The sequence below is a fragment of the Cydia fagiglandana genome, chromosome 15 (genome assembly GCF_963556715.1).
Source record: "Cydia fagiglandana chromosome 15, ilCydFagi1.1, whole genome shotgun sequence".
NCBI lineage: Eukaryota > Metazoa > Arthropoda > Insecta > Lepidoptera > Tortricidae > Cydia > Cydia fagiglandana.
In genome coordinates this window covers 10524835-10540528 of record NC_085946.1, presented here as the reverse complement: position 1 = coordinate 10540528, position 15694 = coordinate 10524835, and the positions used below count along the sequence as shown (strand labels likewise).

General features: G+C 35.4%; 1 protein-coding gene across 2 annotated transcripts in view; it reads right to left on the bottom strand.

Annotated features, from left to right (window-relative positions):
- LOC134671363 (inositol-trisphosphate 3-kinase A) overlaps positions 1–15694 on the bottom strand; it is a 172667-nt gene that overhangs the window by 38234 nt on the left and 118739 nt on the right. Inside the window, exon 1 of one of the 2 annotated variants that reach the window (XM_063529201.1) lies at positions 14343–14975. The exons of the other annotated variant lie outside the window; for it this stretch is intronic. Coding sequence (XP_063385271.1) covers positions 14343–14834 — 492 coding nt within the window. The 5' untranslated portion in view covers positions 14835–14975. Of the gene's footprint in view, positions 1–14342; positions 14976–15694 lie in introns of those variants that run through there. 2 annotated transcript variants of the gene reach the window in all.

Below are 15694 nucleotides of genomic sequence, written 5' to 3'. Positions count from 1 at the left end.
TTTTTTGTACTCGTGACGTACTTGTAACTTATAAGTAAATTAGTTAGTAATAAAGACGAAGCCCTGGTGGCCTAGCGGTAAGAGCGTGTGACTTACAATCTGGAGGTCGCGGGTTCAAACCCCAGCTCGTACCAATGAGTTTTTCGAAACTTATGTACGAAATATCATTTGATATTTGCCAGTCGCTTTTCGGTGAAGGAAAACATCGTGAGGAAACCGGACTAATCCCAGTAAGGCCTAGTTTCCCCTCTGGGTTGGAAGGTCAGATGGCAGTCGCTTTCGTAAAAACTAGTGCCTACGTCAAATCATGGGTTTAGTTGTCAAGCGGACCCCAGGCTCCCATGAGCCGTGGCAAAATGCCGGGATAACGCGAGGAAGAAGAAGAACTTAGTAATAAAGACGAAGAAAGATTTAAAAAGTGAATTTCTGAAGATATCTTATTCGTGCTTGTATATTCTAAAGGTAAAGGTTTCTTATCTAAAAGAAAAAGAAAAAAAAAAGAGAAAAAGAAGAAGAAGAAGGTCTGTGAGGAAAGAGAAGTGTCGTGGAATTTATGTGACCCAATAATACATTTCACGACTCTTCTCTTTCCGAACAGACTCTACTTATACATTACATTCTTCATTTTGACTTTTTAGCAGCTATGAGCCAGAGATAATTGTTTATGTCAGTGAAAACTGTAATTTACGTGGTGCATAATTTGTTTCGTTTCGCATTTTGAGTTTTAAAGTTTTATTGATTACCAATCTAAAACAATAAATACAGTATAATATGCACGTGTCATCTAATCAAACAACGAGGTCATCAAACCTACATATCCAGCCAGTTATATCGCTATTATTAAAGTTTAAAGATTACACGCGGCCAGTCGTGCCTTTGTTTGATTCTCGGATTATCTCACTTAGATAACGCACGATGCTGTATTTGCATACATTAAGAATAGATAAGTGGGTTATGCTACTTCAAAATAGCGTATAATAGTGTGATTACTGTAGCAGGATATTAGATGATAAAATCGGATTATGGACGAAGACAATCTTTACTGGCATTTATAGCTTCATTAAAAGAACTGCTTCGTTTAAAACTGATCTTATCGTTAAGATGAAAAGAATTGGATGGGTTAAGTCTAAATTTTATGTCAAACGAATAATATCATGTATTCGAATATTACATTTGTTTTTGTATTTTTAATAAGGCACAAATACTAGGTGCCTAACAATATTTTTGGTTACATCGTCATTTCACACGTAACCGCTTAGGTATTTGTACACTGTGATTTGTCACATGTCATTAAAATAAGTTATTTTCCCCCAACTCATTACTCTAATTTATTTTGCACTAATTTATAACAAAATTCTAAAGGATATCATAGCTCTAAATTATTCCACAGTAAATATCATAAGTCAATAATACATGAATAATGTAAGTAATAAGTATGCCGCTTTGTATGCCGCCGTGTAAACCTGCCTTGTCTTCAGAATCAGACAAAAGTATTACTTGTATACGAAACAGCGACAGCTCGTCTTTTGTTTGTCAGGAGATTATGTCATTTTAATAATGTCTTATTGTTGTGCTCACTTATTTCACTGCGATATACTGTAAAGAAAAGTTGTAAGGATGATTTTTCTGTTCACATAAAAAACCGACCGTTTCATATTCTTCTTGTCGGAAAAAAGAGACAAAGGAACAGCTTTGTCTAAAGCTATAAACTTAGCTATCGACCCTATCATAGATCCTCATCTTTGTATACAAGCTGAACATATAGAAGATAATAAAATGCAAAATACTATTTTCTCAAGGACTCCATTGTTTAATGTTGTTTTGCTCCGATGATTCAAGCAAGAAGCGAATCGCTAAATAAATTGTTTACACCGCTAAAGAAATATTGCACTAACCAATACAAATTGAACTAATTTTTGATGTTGTTAAGACGGTGGAAAATTATTTGACAATATTACTTTCAACAGTAAGTAGGTAGTATATTTTAATAAATGATTATGATTTATTGATTATTAAAAAAAAATTAACTTCAGACTATAAAATATGGCGATTACAATGTTTCGAATACATTAATAACAGAATAAGCATGGGTGGACCCCATTTTTGTCTGAAGTCATTTTGGTAATGTTTAGATAGATAGAATACTCATTATTGGCACACCTCAGTAAAAGCATGTAAAAGATACCTACACCTACAGCTTAAAGAAAAACAATCGATTAAATATAGAGGCAGACAACAGGCGGTCTTATCGCTAAAGAGCGATCTTTTCCAGACAACCTTATCGTCGGTGCGAATAAAGAAATCGCCATGTATTTTTAAGCTACTTTTCAGGAGACAAAAATAACTGTTTATATTCCTGTTTGTAATATATTGCGCCTGTATTTTTTTTTCTGATAGATCAATGATTTTTACATGATACTCATGAAGAAAATAAACAGATGTATATGTAATTTTTTACAATATTATTATTTTAACCAAATTTTGCTACATAGCGACTTAAATTTGGTTCATTAAAATCGTCATGTGTGAAGTTTAGTACACATAGCGATTTGTTGCCAAAGTAACATAGTACGAGAGATGATACATAGCGGATTTTAGGGTCTATGTCGGGTAATCCATTCTACAATAGATGATACATAGCGGATTTTAGGGTCTATGTCGGGTAATCCATTCTACAATAAATCGCCATATGCAACATTATCGCCATCACCCTCGACGGAAAACAAGGCATTTAATATCGTTATGTGCTAAAAAATCACATAGCTATTTTTTGTTTCTGTTCTGTTATTTTTTTGGACAAATGTTGTTCTGTGTTCACATAGCGGAATTTTTATTTTCAAAACTAATAAAGAACAAAAATATTTATGTGGGTCGACAGGAAATTTAAAAAGGAATTCAAATATGCCAAAATCAAAAAATCGTAAAAAAAACACATAGCGATTTTTTTATTCGCACCGACGTTATGCAATAAGTAAGGCAATGTTTAGATGCAAGTTTTAATTAGGTACTCGGTGTTTAGTGTGTTGTTGATGGTCAATATTCACATGACTACGACATGATTGTTTAACTTATAAACTTACAAAGGTACCAACCCAAGTTAATGACACCGTAACAGCCTCATCCATCTGACTAAGCATTCTTCGACTGTTTAAATGACGCGTTGAGCATTTTTTTTATCTCAATTTCAATCAGTATCTTTATTTACAATCCTAACTAACCATTTCGCACGGGCGCACCAGCTTAAATTTTATCTCGGAAGGCGCATGTTTGACATAAATTAGGGGGTCTCATTATAATGGAATAAAGCACTCAGTTGAAAATAGAACTTTTTGAATAGACAGACGCGGGACTCGTCAATCTCGTCATCGTTTTAATTTGATTCAATCCAGTTTGGTATCAGTAAATCTATTTCAGTGATAACTTCTCAGATCCAGTTAAGACAAAATCGTAATTAAAGATGTAATAAATTGGGAGTGAAGTATGTGGCTTTTAATTAATTGAAATTAGGTTTTTTTATGAAGATAGACAGGCATGGCGTCATCTAACCACATTAGGTAGATGAATCCGGCTTCGAAGGCACATTCCGAAAAAAAAAATACCTACGTTTGATAACTATTTGTTTCCACGGTCATCAAGACCTAAGCGGAGTAAAACACTACTACAGTAGAGTCCTGTTTACTAATATTACCCGACAACGCTAATGCGAAGAATGGGCTATATATTTTTTAGTACTAAATATATCGATAAGACTATAATAATCCTACTAACTATTCTCTCATTATATTGCGAACAAAAAACTGTTAAACTTCGTTAGGTATATTATACAGTGTGGAAAGATAAGTCGGGCCCTGGAGGAAAACTACCTTAAATCCTTAAGCTGGCTCATTTTACTTAAAGGAGACATTCCTTTATTTTTTTAAATAACAAAACTGCATTTAAAGATTATCTAAAACTCCAAATTGAAGAAAAAAAGAAAAATCTTTAAATGCAGTTTTGTTTCTTTTTAAAAATAAAGGAATATCTCCTTTGAGTAAAATGAGCCAGCTTTTTTTTTATTTAGAATGGGCTTACTCATGGCCACAGACTAGCCGAGGCGTAGACGTGGCCTACGATGGAGCGAGCTCGCCCAGAAGGTGCCTGTTCACTCTTGATTTGAAGGTTGCCGGGTTATAAGAACACGATTAAAGATTTAAGGATTTAAGGTAGTTTCCCTCCGATTTATCTTTCCACACTGTATAACCTTTATTGAAACAGATGTCATAAGTATATTAAAGAAAAACTGAGCGAGCTCTCCAGTAGCCGATTCATTATACATATATTTAGCATTACTGTTTCAATAGAGAACAGATGATAATCACATCTGTTACGAAACAAGATTCAGAAGAAAAACAATGACCCTAATTTTTTACACTTTGAAAACCTGTCGGATGGGTTAGATTACCACATTTTTTGCAGAGTGTACGTATACATCAGTGACACGTTTAATAGCGTGCGAAACCAAGTTTCATATACGTATTATATTATAATATAACTGCCTTGTTTTTTACAGGCGCAATCAGCTTCTGATACTTAATCACAGAGTCCAAATTCCACTGTTTTTTTTCCTCGCTGGTATTTAAACTTCCTCAATGAATTGAAAGAACTATAAAATACACTACTCGTATATATAAAAGCACAAACTTTATGGTCAGAGATGGCCCTAGAACTTACATACAATGATTACGTATAAAAATATATTTTATTATCTTTTGCGTGCGATTACTCGCATCTAGATTGTCAGTGGCGTATTTAGCTAGGCGTGGGGGAAGTGGGCCCTCGCCCACGGCCTGGCACTTAAGGGGGCCTCGCAGAAGCCAACCCTTTTTATCATCTTGGGAATACACATTGAAAGAAAGGGGCCTCGCAGATGCGACTACGCGACGGCTACATTATTAGTTCACGCTTCGCCACTGTAGATTGTAGACTTAATTCATCCATTAGCTCTAAATTCTAGACGATGTGAATGCTTTCTCATACCTCGAAACATAATGAACTACTTATTTACAAGCTACCACTTTAACTCTAGTTTAAAATTACCAAGAATCCGGTATCAGTGTTTACCGCAACTTTTACGAGTGGATCGTGATATTTGTGAGAATCGTGGTCTACTTTAAATAAAATAGTCCTTTTGAATACAAAGTAGCAACCATTTCTACTGTAGATTTAAAAATTAAAAACACAATGAAATAAGAGGAGCCTTTTTTAACATTCAAGTTTTTTAATGCGCGTTCAAGCTCTTGATAATGATGCTTATAAAAACACTGTGGCCGGTTTTCAAACATCGCAACTAAGGTGTAATAATGACGCACGTAAAACCATTCAAATCTAAAGTGACCAAATTAATAAGAAACAACCCACAATCTTCCAAATATCGCTTCTTTATTGAGCAGGTGGACGACTGCTTCCCTTATTTGGAACTCGCAGCCAATATGTTAAAATATTGGTCCGCCTACTGTTAATTTGCCAGTCGAAGAAACTTTTGCCTGTAGAATAACTTCGTTGATCGAACTAGACACGTATGTATACCGTGTTAGTTGAGGTGATATGTTGCCAGACATAATCTCTATGTACTTGCGAAGTAATTAAAATGTTCACTGTCAATCTGTCCAAGCTATTTATGTAATTTTTGTACTTATAATTGTTATCATCCGCATGTTTATCCCCCGAAGAATATGTGACGTCCTTACGTCATATTCTGTCATGGAGAGGTGATGTAAAACAGTCATGAAAAACGAAAAAAATACCTAAAACCGGACTGTAGGAATCCTATAAATCCCATAGTTAGTTAAAGCAAGATTAGCTATGAAAGTGATATAAATTACAATAGAACGATTATAAATTAACATGCGTAGCTTTGTTGGTCTGGAAATGTAGGTATCTTACAAATGAAACATATTTCGGAAAAGGTTTTGGCATAATAAATAATAAGTCTACTACCTCATCGATTTACGTCAAGAGTGTGTACCATTTGAAATCGGCACAATAATATTATTATAACAATAACATGTTGCAATTAATCAAACGAACATTAATTTATTTCCAGCATCCATATAGATTAGTTATAACCATCCTCACTGTGACAAGGTTCTACAAAGGTCTTGTTGTTTGTCTCTTAGAACCCAGTGGCAGTGAGACAGCGGGGTCAGAGATGTGATTCCAATTGTATGCAACGCGCGAGCGAATCAAGGGTTTAAATACCAATATAAAAGCGGCCTTTACTTGCGTATAGTTGTTACTAATCTCGAGGTCACTTTAGGCTGGTTATACAAGAACTAGATTCTTCAATGAGAGTAAACGGAGGTCTAAGCGGTCAGACGATACTGCCCAGACACGGGTTATCATTATCGTTATCGGAGACCTCTGTAGACGCCGTTATGTAATTATGTAACACATTTACTCACAATTTGCTGGACTGTATCTATAAGTAGACTTTGGCAAGGCACGTTTAGCTTAGTTTTGTAAAGTTACCGAACGTTGCATTTAGGTCGCAATGATAGCGAACTATGACCTGTATTTTATGTGTGCTGTACGTGTTAACAAGCAGATAATACATTATTATGAGATAAGAAGAATCATGCAAAATATAAGTATTTCTTCTGCGTCTGTCAGAACAATTAAATAAAAAATGCATCAGACTGTTTTTTTACAAAGGCTTACGCTTACGATTATTACAAAAGCTTACATCAACCCACGCATATGTCGTCAAATACTGATGTATCTATGAAGCAAAGGCAAAGTGTCGAATTAGTAAAGCAGGCTTGTCATCTATTGTTTAAGTCACTTGACGAAGATGCTAATTATGTTCTTATGGTCACTACGCCTACTTACATTAAACTTGACAGTGGCTAATAGGTACGTCGAAATATATAAAAACCAGAGTCAATATCATTTGCCTGTTAAATGAGCTTCCTAATTAACATACATAAGATGCGTAAAAGAAGATGTTACTTAAATCAAGGTTGAAAATATATTTATTTAAACTTTATTTATAGCACAACACATGAATAATCTTACAAATGACGGACTTAAAATGGTTTATCTGCAATTAAAATTGAGAACATAAAGCAAGAAGAACATAAGAACTGCCTGTGCGGCGTTGTAGTTCTTTAGAGTTGTTCTAGATCTTTATGAGAGAAGGCACACCGCTTGCGTGACGTGTGCGAGTGCGGCTTCAATATTTTAGCGCACGCGCACGTGCACGTCACGCACACGCAAGCCGGTGTGCATAGGCATTTATGGAAGTAATTTCTTAATTATAACACTCATTCTAATAAAAATTATTGTATTCGCCAGTAAGATTAGGATAAAACTCTAAATTACCGTTTCACTGTCACCGATTCCAGAAACGTTCCTAATTAACTGCCTGCCTTTAATTTAACTAACTGTTTCTGTCATTAGAAAGACGTCACCGGTCGCCTATTAAAATACTATTACCAAATGTAATCTTACAAAACCAAGTAGCAGCTAGAAACCTTGTTATTTTTAATAGTAGTATGGGACCGCTATTATGTCAATACAATTTTATTTAACGTTCAATACAGAACATACTAAATAAATTGTATTAAGATGGCTACTGCTATGCACATTAAGTTACAATGTCAACAATATTATAACTATATGCATTCCTTATGTTGTATGAGGAATTTGTAATTTTTTTCTTTATTGTATGACCTCTATTTCAGTTCATAATTTATATCGTAGTATTTTCCCTAAAAATATATCAACATAATTACAGAGTGGCCCAAAAATAAGTTGTGAAATTTTTTTAGGATTATTTTTCTTACTTTACATGTCTTTTACTAGATGTCATCAAACATTAAAACAAAAATAATTTAACTAAAACATATCGTGTTATCTTCAAACTATTCTCTTAGTTATACTTCTTCTATTTTAATACTTATATTTAATATAAAATGGATTAGGTATTGTCTACCCGTGTTTAATTTCTATTTAAAGACGCCGCATGCGTACTGCACAATGACACAATGACGTGAGTGCGTGAAAGCAAATAGAGGTTATTGGCACAACAGGCGACCTGGTAACGGTGCGCGTAATGCCTGTGCGCAGCATAAGCTACTGATTGATTATTCATTCGCAAAAATCCCCGATTTGATTTTTTGTTGCTAACAGGAATACAATAAAACCCTTAATAAGATTTCCCACGTAATACGGCATTTTATGACTGTCATACACGACATGTTTTCTCAGGGCACTGAGTTTCTCCTAAACCGCTTTTTTTTTGCTATATTAGTCGTAAGGTAAATATGAGACCTTGTTGCCTTAAAAAATGTAGTCAATTAATGCATTCAAATCGTTGGAAGGAAACACAAAAAATATTCATATTTTTATTTTAAGACACACGTTATTAAAGTAATAACAATCAGGCGTATGAGAAAGTATGACAGGTAAATTATAATAATTATTTTTAAAGCGTCAGGGGAAATGACCTTTTTTTGGAACGTAATCATTAGCTTTCAATTCGCACCCAATATAGCACGGAGTGTGTAGCCAACCTTACTTCACTGACATGACACCCATCGCAGTGAAAGCGATTATCGATCAAATAAATCGATAAATCGATATCGATAAAGGGCCGGAACGACAACCGCAAAAAGCGATTCAATGAAACTATATCGTGTTGAGTGTAATTTATATTACTGACGGGGCCTGATCTATGGGAACATCGGTGACTTTTTGCTTTTCATGTTGCTGGAGGACTTTCTTGTGAAATGAATGCTTGAGGGTTGCGAAAACTGAGTGGAAATTGGTTGTCACCAAGAACCACGTATGTCTTGAAGGGGCCCACTGAATAACAGCCCGCCGGACGGTATCGGCCTGTCAGTTGTTCGGAACTGTCAAAATTTTGTTCTAACTGACAGGCCGATACCGTCCCGCGGACTGTTAATCAGTGGGCCCCTTTAAGCGTTTAATGTTGACAAACATAAAAGTATTAGAAATGTCTGCATTATCAACGTTCACATAAGTATTTATTAAAAATGACAGTGATGTGAAACGCTACCTTAAACTATGAGAATAATCTTTTGCTTGCCTAGGCCTTATGTCGTCATCAGCATCCCCCACTAATATTTTCCCATTTTCCCCACTAATTTTTGAAAAGTTGAACTTAATAACCAACCATTAGAACTTCAAAATCATTAGGATTAGTATAATTAGTAGGAGATACGTTTGATATTTTATGTACCTATATTTAATGTGTATGTATGTATTTACTTTATTGTACATAGAAATAGAAACACGAGAAACACAGTTACAGAGTCAGAGTAATGTGTTTACGAATCTAAATTAAGTGTGTAGGTTAAACTTAATATGCACTGTGTTTTGTTGAAGTCATATTTATATGCTGGGACCTTTTCTGATGACTAAAACCAGATTGCATCACTAAATTATTCTCATTTTATCGCTCCGATATCATTACGTCGTCAAGATGTTGCAGTAAAGATATCGGGCACATAATTAGAGTATCTATAGTAACAACTTTGTTTTTGTGCGTGGGTGTTTTGTTAGTACGATTTGTTATCAGTTATCACGATTAGTATTCGGTCCGCAAATAGTCGAGTTCGATAAATGGTGGGTAGAAATTTGTTAGTAAGCGCTGATCACGATTGTCGGTTAGGTGTCAAGTTAATATAGGTAGGTACTGCTTCGTACATTTAGATCGCAATGATCTAAATGTAGTATTTTGTACATGTGAATGGCGCGACCAAACATAAACTTTGCCCAATTAAAACTCGCCGAATGACCTTTACTAATAACTGGTAGATGAAATCGTTAATTTAAACAAACGAATGACGTCAGAGAACGTGCCCATTGACAATGCGTAGGATTATATCGTTCTTCATCGTATAGAAGAAATAAAGTTTAGATTTAAATACAGATCGTGTAATAATTTTTAGTTCTTATGTTATGCCAATATACACCATATTTAAAATAAATATAACAGTAATATCATACTTAATTTTTGTGTTTGCTTGAAAAGTTATTATATAATGTTTTTCTGCTCTAGATTTTTTTTAATGAAGTATAACCAAGTTAAGTGATACTTTCATTGAATGGAACGCCAATAAAAATAACAACAGCGGCTTTCCAAAGCTCATTAGCATAAAGGTGTGGTACCCTTAATTTACACAAAAAGGGAAAAGTCACATACCTACTCTCACTATATGATGTTTTTACTTTACTTAATTTCACTGATCAAACTATCTCGATCGATCTCCCTTATAATGTTAGTATAAAGAATTGCTCTTCTTCATGGTAACAATATCTATAACAAATGCCCTTTGGCGAAAAAATATGTCTAAAGGGGCCCCCTGATTACTAGTTCGTCGGACGATATCAGCCTGTCAGTTGTTCTGAGCGGTCAAATATTGCGTTTAACTGACAGGCTGATATCGTCCGGCGAACTGGTAATCAGTGGGCCCTTTTATGAATATTGCTGTGTATTTTTTTATTGAAATATAATGAATTGACTATACCGACAAAATTCAGTCAATCAAGGCATTTTTTATTTTATTTCTAGTTTTAACTTTAGTTTTAATATTGTATCCAATATAAATAATAAAACATAGACATATTAACACGGTCAGGCAAAATTATGCTTAAAATCACTAGTGTAGCCAAAGCAAACCTTCGTAAAGGTAAAGGCAATAAATATCACATAACAATCGATCAATCAAAAAGGCAGAAAGAGCACCTTGGCAAGGTGAACCACTTTGTGTTAGTAAACACAATAACTGCATGTCCACGTCACCGTAACTTATCTAGGTTTACAAATCATCTAATGATGATGATACCGATTTGCTATCTATCCCATGTAACGTCAGAACGTTCAAGGATAACAACTCAGATATAAACTAATAACAAGTCTACGCGTATCATACTGACCATACATTTACATATAATTATGCCAATCCAATATACTCGTATCATCATAATGTGAAATTAATTTACAGGAGGTACGATTCCACCGTTTTGTCCAAGTCTTTTTATTTTATATCGACTTGATTTCTAATAAGTCGGATCATTTTGCTGTTTTGATAATCTCAAAAAAACACTGAATTTATTAAAGAAACAAACTTGTTTTTGTATGTAAAATCAAAATTAACGATGTGTTTCTGTTTTTCGCAAGGATATTTTTATAGTACGTCAAGAATATTAAAACATATTTATACCGGATCTATCACGACTTTATTTTGATAGATAGCTTTATTTCCGACGTTTCGATGCAGGTTTCACTGGTCGTGGTCGCGGATAACTTAATTCCAAGCAAAATGTCAAAAAGAGATTTTTTTAATAATTACCCGACCAAAAGTCTAAAAATAGAATAATATAAGATACATTTTAATGTGTATTATTTGTGTGTAAATTTTTATTTTTTGATATGTGATCAAACCGCGTAAGTTTTAAATTTTACGTCAAGGATATTTGACAAACACGCATAAGTACTATTTAACTGCCTTATATAAATTTTCTTACCCTAGCAGCTAGGCCTAGCTCCGGATCTGAGGATGGGGATCAAAAATATAAGAAGCTTATTCCACGGCTATAGATTTAGCGGAAGGAAATCGATTAAATTTCAATGCGTAAAGCCTGTCAGTTGTAAGCGAAAACCACAATAATTCACTGTGTGAATCTAAACTGACAATGCAAATTGATACGGTTTTACCTCGAACCTCAGGGTTGGATTGCTCAACTGTTAGAATCAATCGGAATTTTAACTAACCGCATTCATTCAATCGAACCTTGAGCCTGATAAGAACCTTAAATAACATTTAGACTAAACAATACTTAAATGCCAATGTTACGAAGTAATGTTCTTATGATAAATGAAAATTATGAACCCACACACAAAACAGTCGTAAATAACACAGTAAGCAGAATTTTCGACGTTTAACTTGGGTCATTTGTTGGGAGATAACTAACTAACTCAGCTCAGCGATCCAAAGAGGATCTTGGCCTCCGAAACGAGAGCACGCCACTTTTCCCGATCCTGCGCCGTTTCCCGCCCATTATCGGTTTGAAGCTGACGCAGATCCGCTTCCACACAGTCTCCCCAGCGGTATCTAGGGCGACCTACCGGGCGCCACCAGTCGGTCTTCCCAGGTACGCCCTCTTGGCAGCCCGATCCTCTCCCATTCTTTATAGATGACCGAACCAGCGAAGTCTGTGGGATTTCGTTTCGGCGATGATATTGGGATGATATTTGTTGGGAGATGTAATTAGAATATCATTTAAAAGTAAATAATTCAGCCTATATATGTCCCACTGCTGGGCACAGCATCCAGTGTTGCCAACTTGGCATAAATGATGCCAGATCTGGCATATTTTCACTCGCTTTGGCACCAAAATTTTCCATTTAGCATCTGGCATATTTTTTAGCATACTTTAGTTTAAGCCAAGTTTGCACCAACTTGGCAGCAACAATATGCGCCATCGCCTTATGCGGTTCATATTTTCATATGAATTTTGACTTTTGTGAACGGATGGACGTCAACGGACTATATAAAGTTGGTCAAGCAGATCTTGTCAGTAGAAAAAGGCGGTAAATTTGAAAAAAAGTATGTGTTTTAAGTGTCTAATTTCAAGTGATATTTTAGCATAGGTGTTACAAAAATCTTTGGCATAATTTTGGCATAATCTAGACATTAGTCTAGCATTTTTTCAAAATCCGAGTTGGCAACACTGACAGCCTCTTCTCGTGCGCGTGATACTTAAAAGTGATTAAGTGTGATGAGTTACTTAAAAATAACTTTAATATTACTACAATGTATTACGAAAACAAGCTTAAATCCATAATCGATTTAAATCATAATAAAGACAAGTAACGTTTGAAATCGAATATAGATATAATATTTACCAAACTCTGCGTAGGTCAGATAAACTTCTCACAAAATCCCTTACGCTCCAAAAACTCCAAATTAAATTAACCTTCTGAAGCTTAAACTCTCCATACTAATAAGACTCAAAATTGGAGTACCTAATAAACTAATCCTATAAAAACCCTTATCTAAAACCAACGAGCTGTCTGTCCGTCTGTCACAACTAGTAAACCGATTGAGTTGTAATATCGTATCGCAGGCCTACTTTATAAATTTTATAATTAATCAAGCAGACTCATAAACGTCGGACGTCTTTTCAACACGCCGCTATTCATTTATGTATACTGCTATTAAAGCATCTTTTATCAAAAAGGTCTAATCTTTTATCAAATAAAACAAAATGTATTCTTGTATAGCTAGAGCCGATATTAGGATGCAACTAAAGTTAAACCTACTCTCTGTACAATTAACTAGGTATCTAGTAGGTGAGATACCTAATACACGGAAAATTATTTACCAAGTTATAGTATAGAGAACACAATACCTACTGGTTTATTCATTGTACCTATCTATCTAGTCTGTGTAACTTTGATGACCCAGACTCTTGAGAGATTTAATTTCAATTATTTAGTTTGTATTTTTATGTCCCAATAAAGTCTCAAAATAAACCATTTCAAACTCATTAATTAAAAATAGTCGTCTTATATAGGTATCTATTTATTCAACTGCGGACAGAAAGTAAAGCTCGTTGGCGAAATTTTAAAGATCTTGTCTGACCTTCATTTTTGTCATTGGTTTTCACTTTCACCTTGAATCTATTACGAGATATCAAACGAAAGTCATCTTAACAATTAATATTTATGAATATTAAATCATAGACGCAGAAAAAAAAACAATTGCTAAATCTTACACAAAACTAACTCTAAGTAGGTACATTCACATCAAGTAAACTCAAAGAGATATTAAATAATAAATATGACAACTTTACATCTCAACATTGAATAGTTCATACCCAAAAGCATATCTAAAATGAATTAAATACGCTTCTCCTGTCGTATTTACATAGTATTCGTTTCAGCGGGTATGGACATTTTGTATTCTCTTACGCAGCCGAAATTAGCATTTGAATGGCTGACGTTAATTATCCATTCTTTTGCGTGACGCACGCCATTTGCAGGTTTTCGATATATTTAATACTTGTCACAATAACTTCGTTTAATTCACATTCGACTTTTGCTAAATATGAATAGTGGTTTCGGTAGGTATCCGAATTGATCAGTAACGCAATTAATTATGAGGAGAACCATTTCGGATTAGTTTTTTCTTGCTTTTAAGTACTTACTCAAACACGCGTCCTTCATGTTATATTTGGACTAATACAGTCATTACAATCGAGCTTTTTATTATTAAATATAGTTGTAACATTTTTTTCCTGCATTGATAATAAATATTTGTTACAGCATTTACCTTCTGTGGCGGCGGCGGTTCAGGCACATCTGAATCCCACTCGGAGCTGAGATCGTCACTGGAAGCTTCGGCGTAGTCTTCAGACCAGGGCACTTCCAGGAGAGACCGCTTCATCTGGTCGTAACCAGGAGACAGCGTCTCCGGACCATATCCTGGAGGCAAGGGGCTGGAAGCCCGGCAATCCTCGCAGTTACACGGCTTAAGCCCAAAGGACTCTTTAGGGCAGTCATCGTTCACGTCAGTTTTAGAATTCCGTCTAGCGTCACGCTTTCTAGCACTGCGCGGCGACAGTCTGTTATTGCACTGTGGCGGTATGTAGTACCTCGACGGCTCCGAGGATCTCCTACCATTATCCGGAGTTTCGATCTTCACGGGGGTGAGCAACGATATCTTCTTCGCCAGGGGCTGCCGCTCTTCGCTCGTCTCCTGGTCATCCATGGTGTAGCGAATGATGGGTATGGTGAACGTGAACTGTTCCGTACACTCGGGCATTATGCTAGCACTTCACTGATTTTCGAATCGGGCACGACATTTTAGACACTGTATCGTCACTGTTTTTGCGCGTAGCGAGACGGCGAGCGGCGCGGGCGGCGTCGACGAGCGCGGTGTAGAGACTGCGCGAGAGTGCTTACTTTACTACAACTTTAGCTTTAAAGACTCGCGCTGATGTCTGTATAGTTTAAAAGACAGACGGCCAAAGGTAAATTAATTGTAATCGCAGTCAATTAACTAGGAATACTTGCTGCAATTAACTAAAAATAAACAAATTGTAACCAGTATTCCTGTGCGAGACAATGACGACATGCGCTGTTTACGTCAGTAGTCGTTGTGATAATGAGACCTAGTTTTTCTTTACTTTATCCCGGTCAGTTCAGTATCCAATTAAGTATATTATATATGCGAAATGAGACAGTAAACAAAGTAGTTTTCCACTCTGTGTATGACAAGGTTCTACTAGTGGTCAATTGTCTCTTACACTTACAAACTTACTTAGGTACCTCCTTATAAGTTGTACATAGAGTTCATAGGTACAATATCCAGAACAGACAATACCACTATTGAATTAACAGTAGACTCTAAGTATAGGAAAACATGTATAAGTAATTAGCGCTAACCGCGCATTTGGCATATAATAAATATGTGTCTTCTAAACTTTACTCATTTATAAAGTACATATTACATGTGTCCATAGGATACGGTGACTGTTTACCATCAGGCGGGCCGTGTGCTTGTTTGCCACCAACATAGTATTAAAAAAAAGAAGATCGAGAACATAATGCTAATTTACAACTAAATAGTAGCTCTGTTTACATCCATGATTCGTGTTTATACTTTATAAATAATTTGATAGC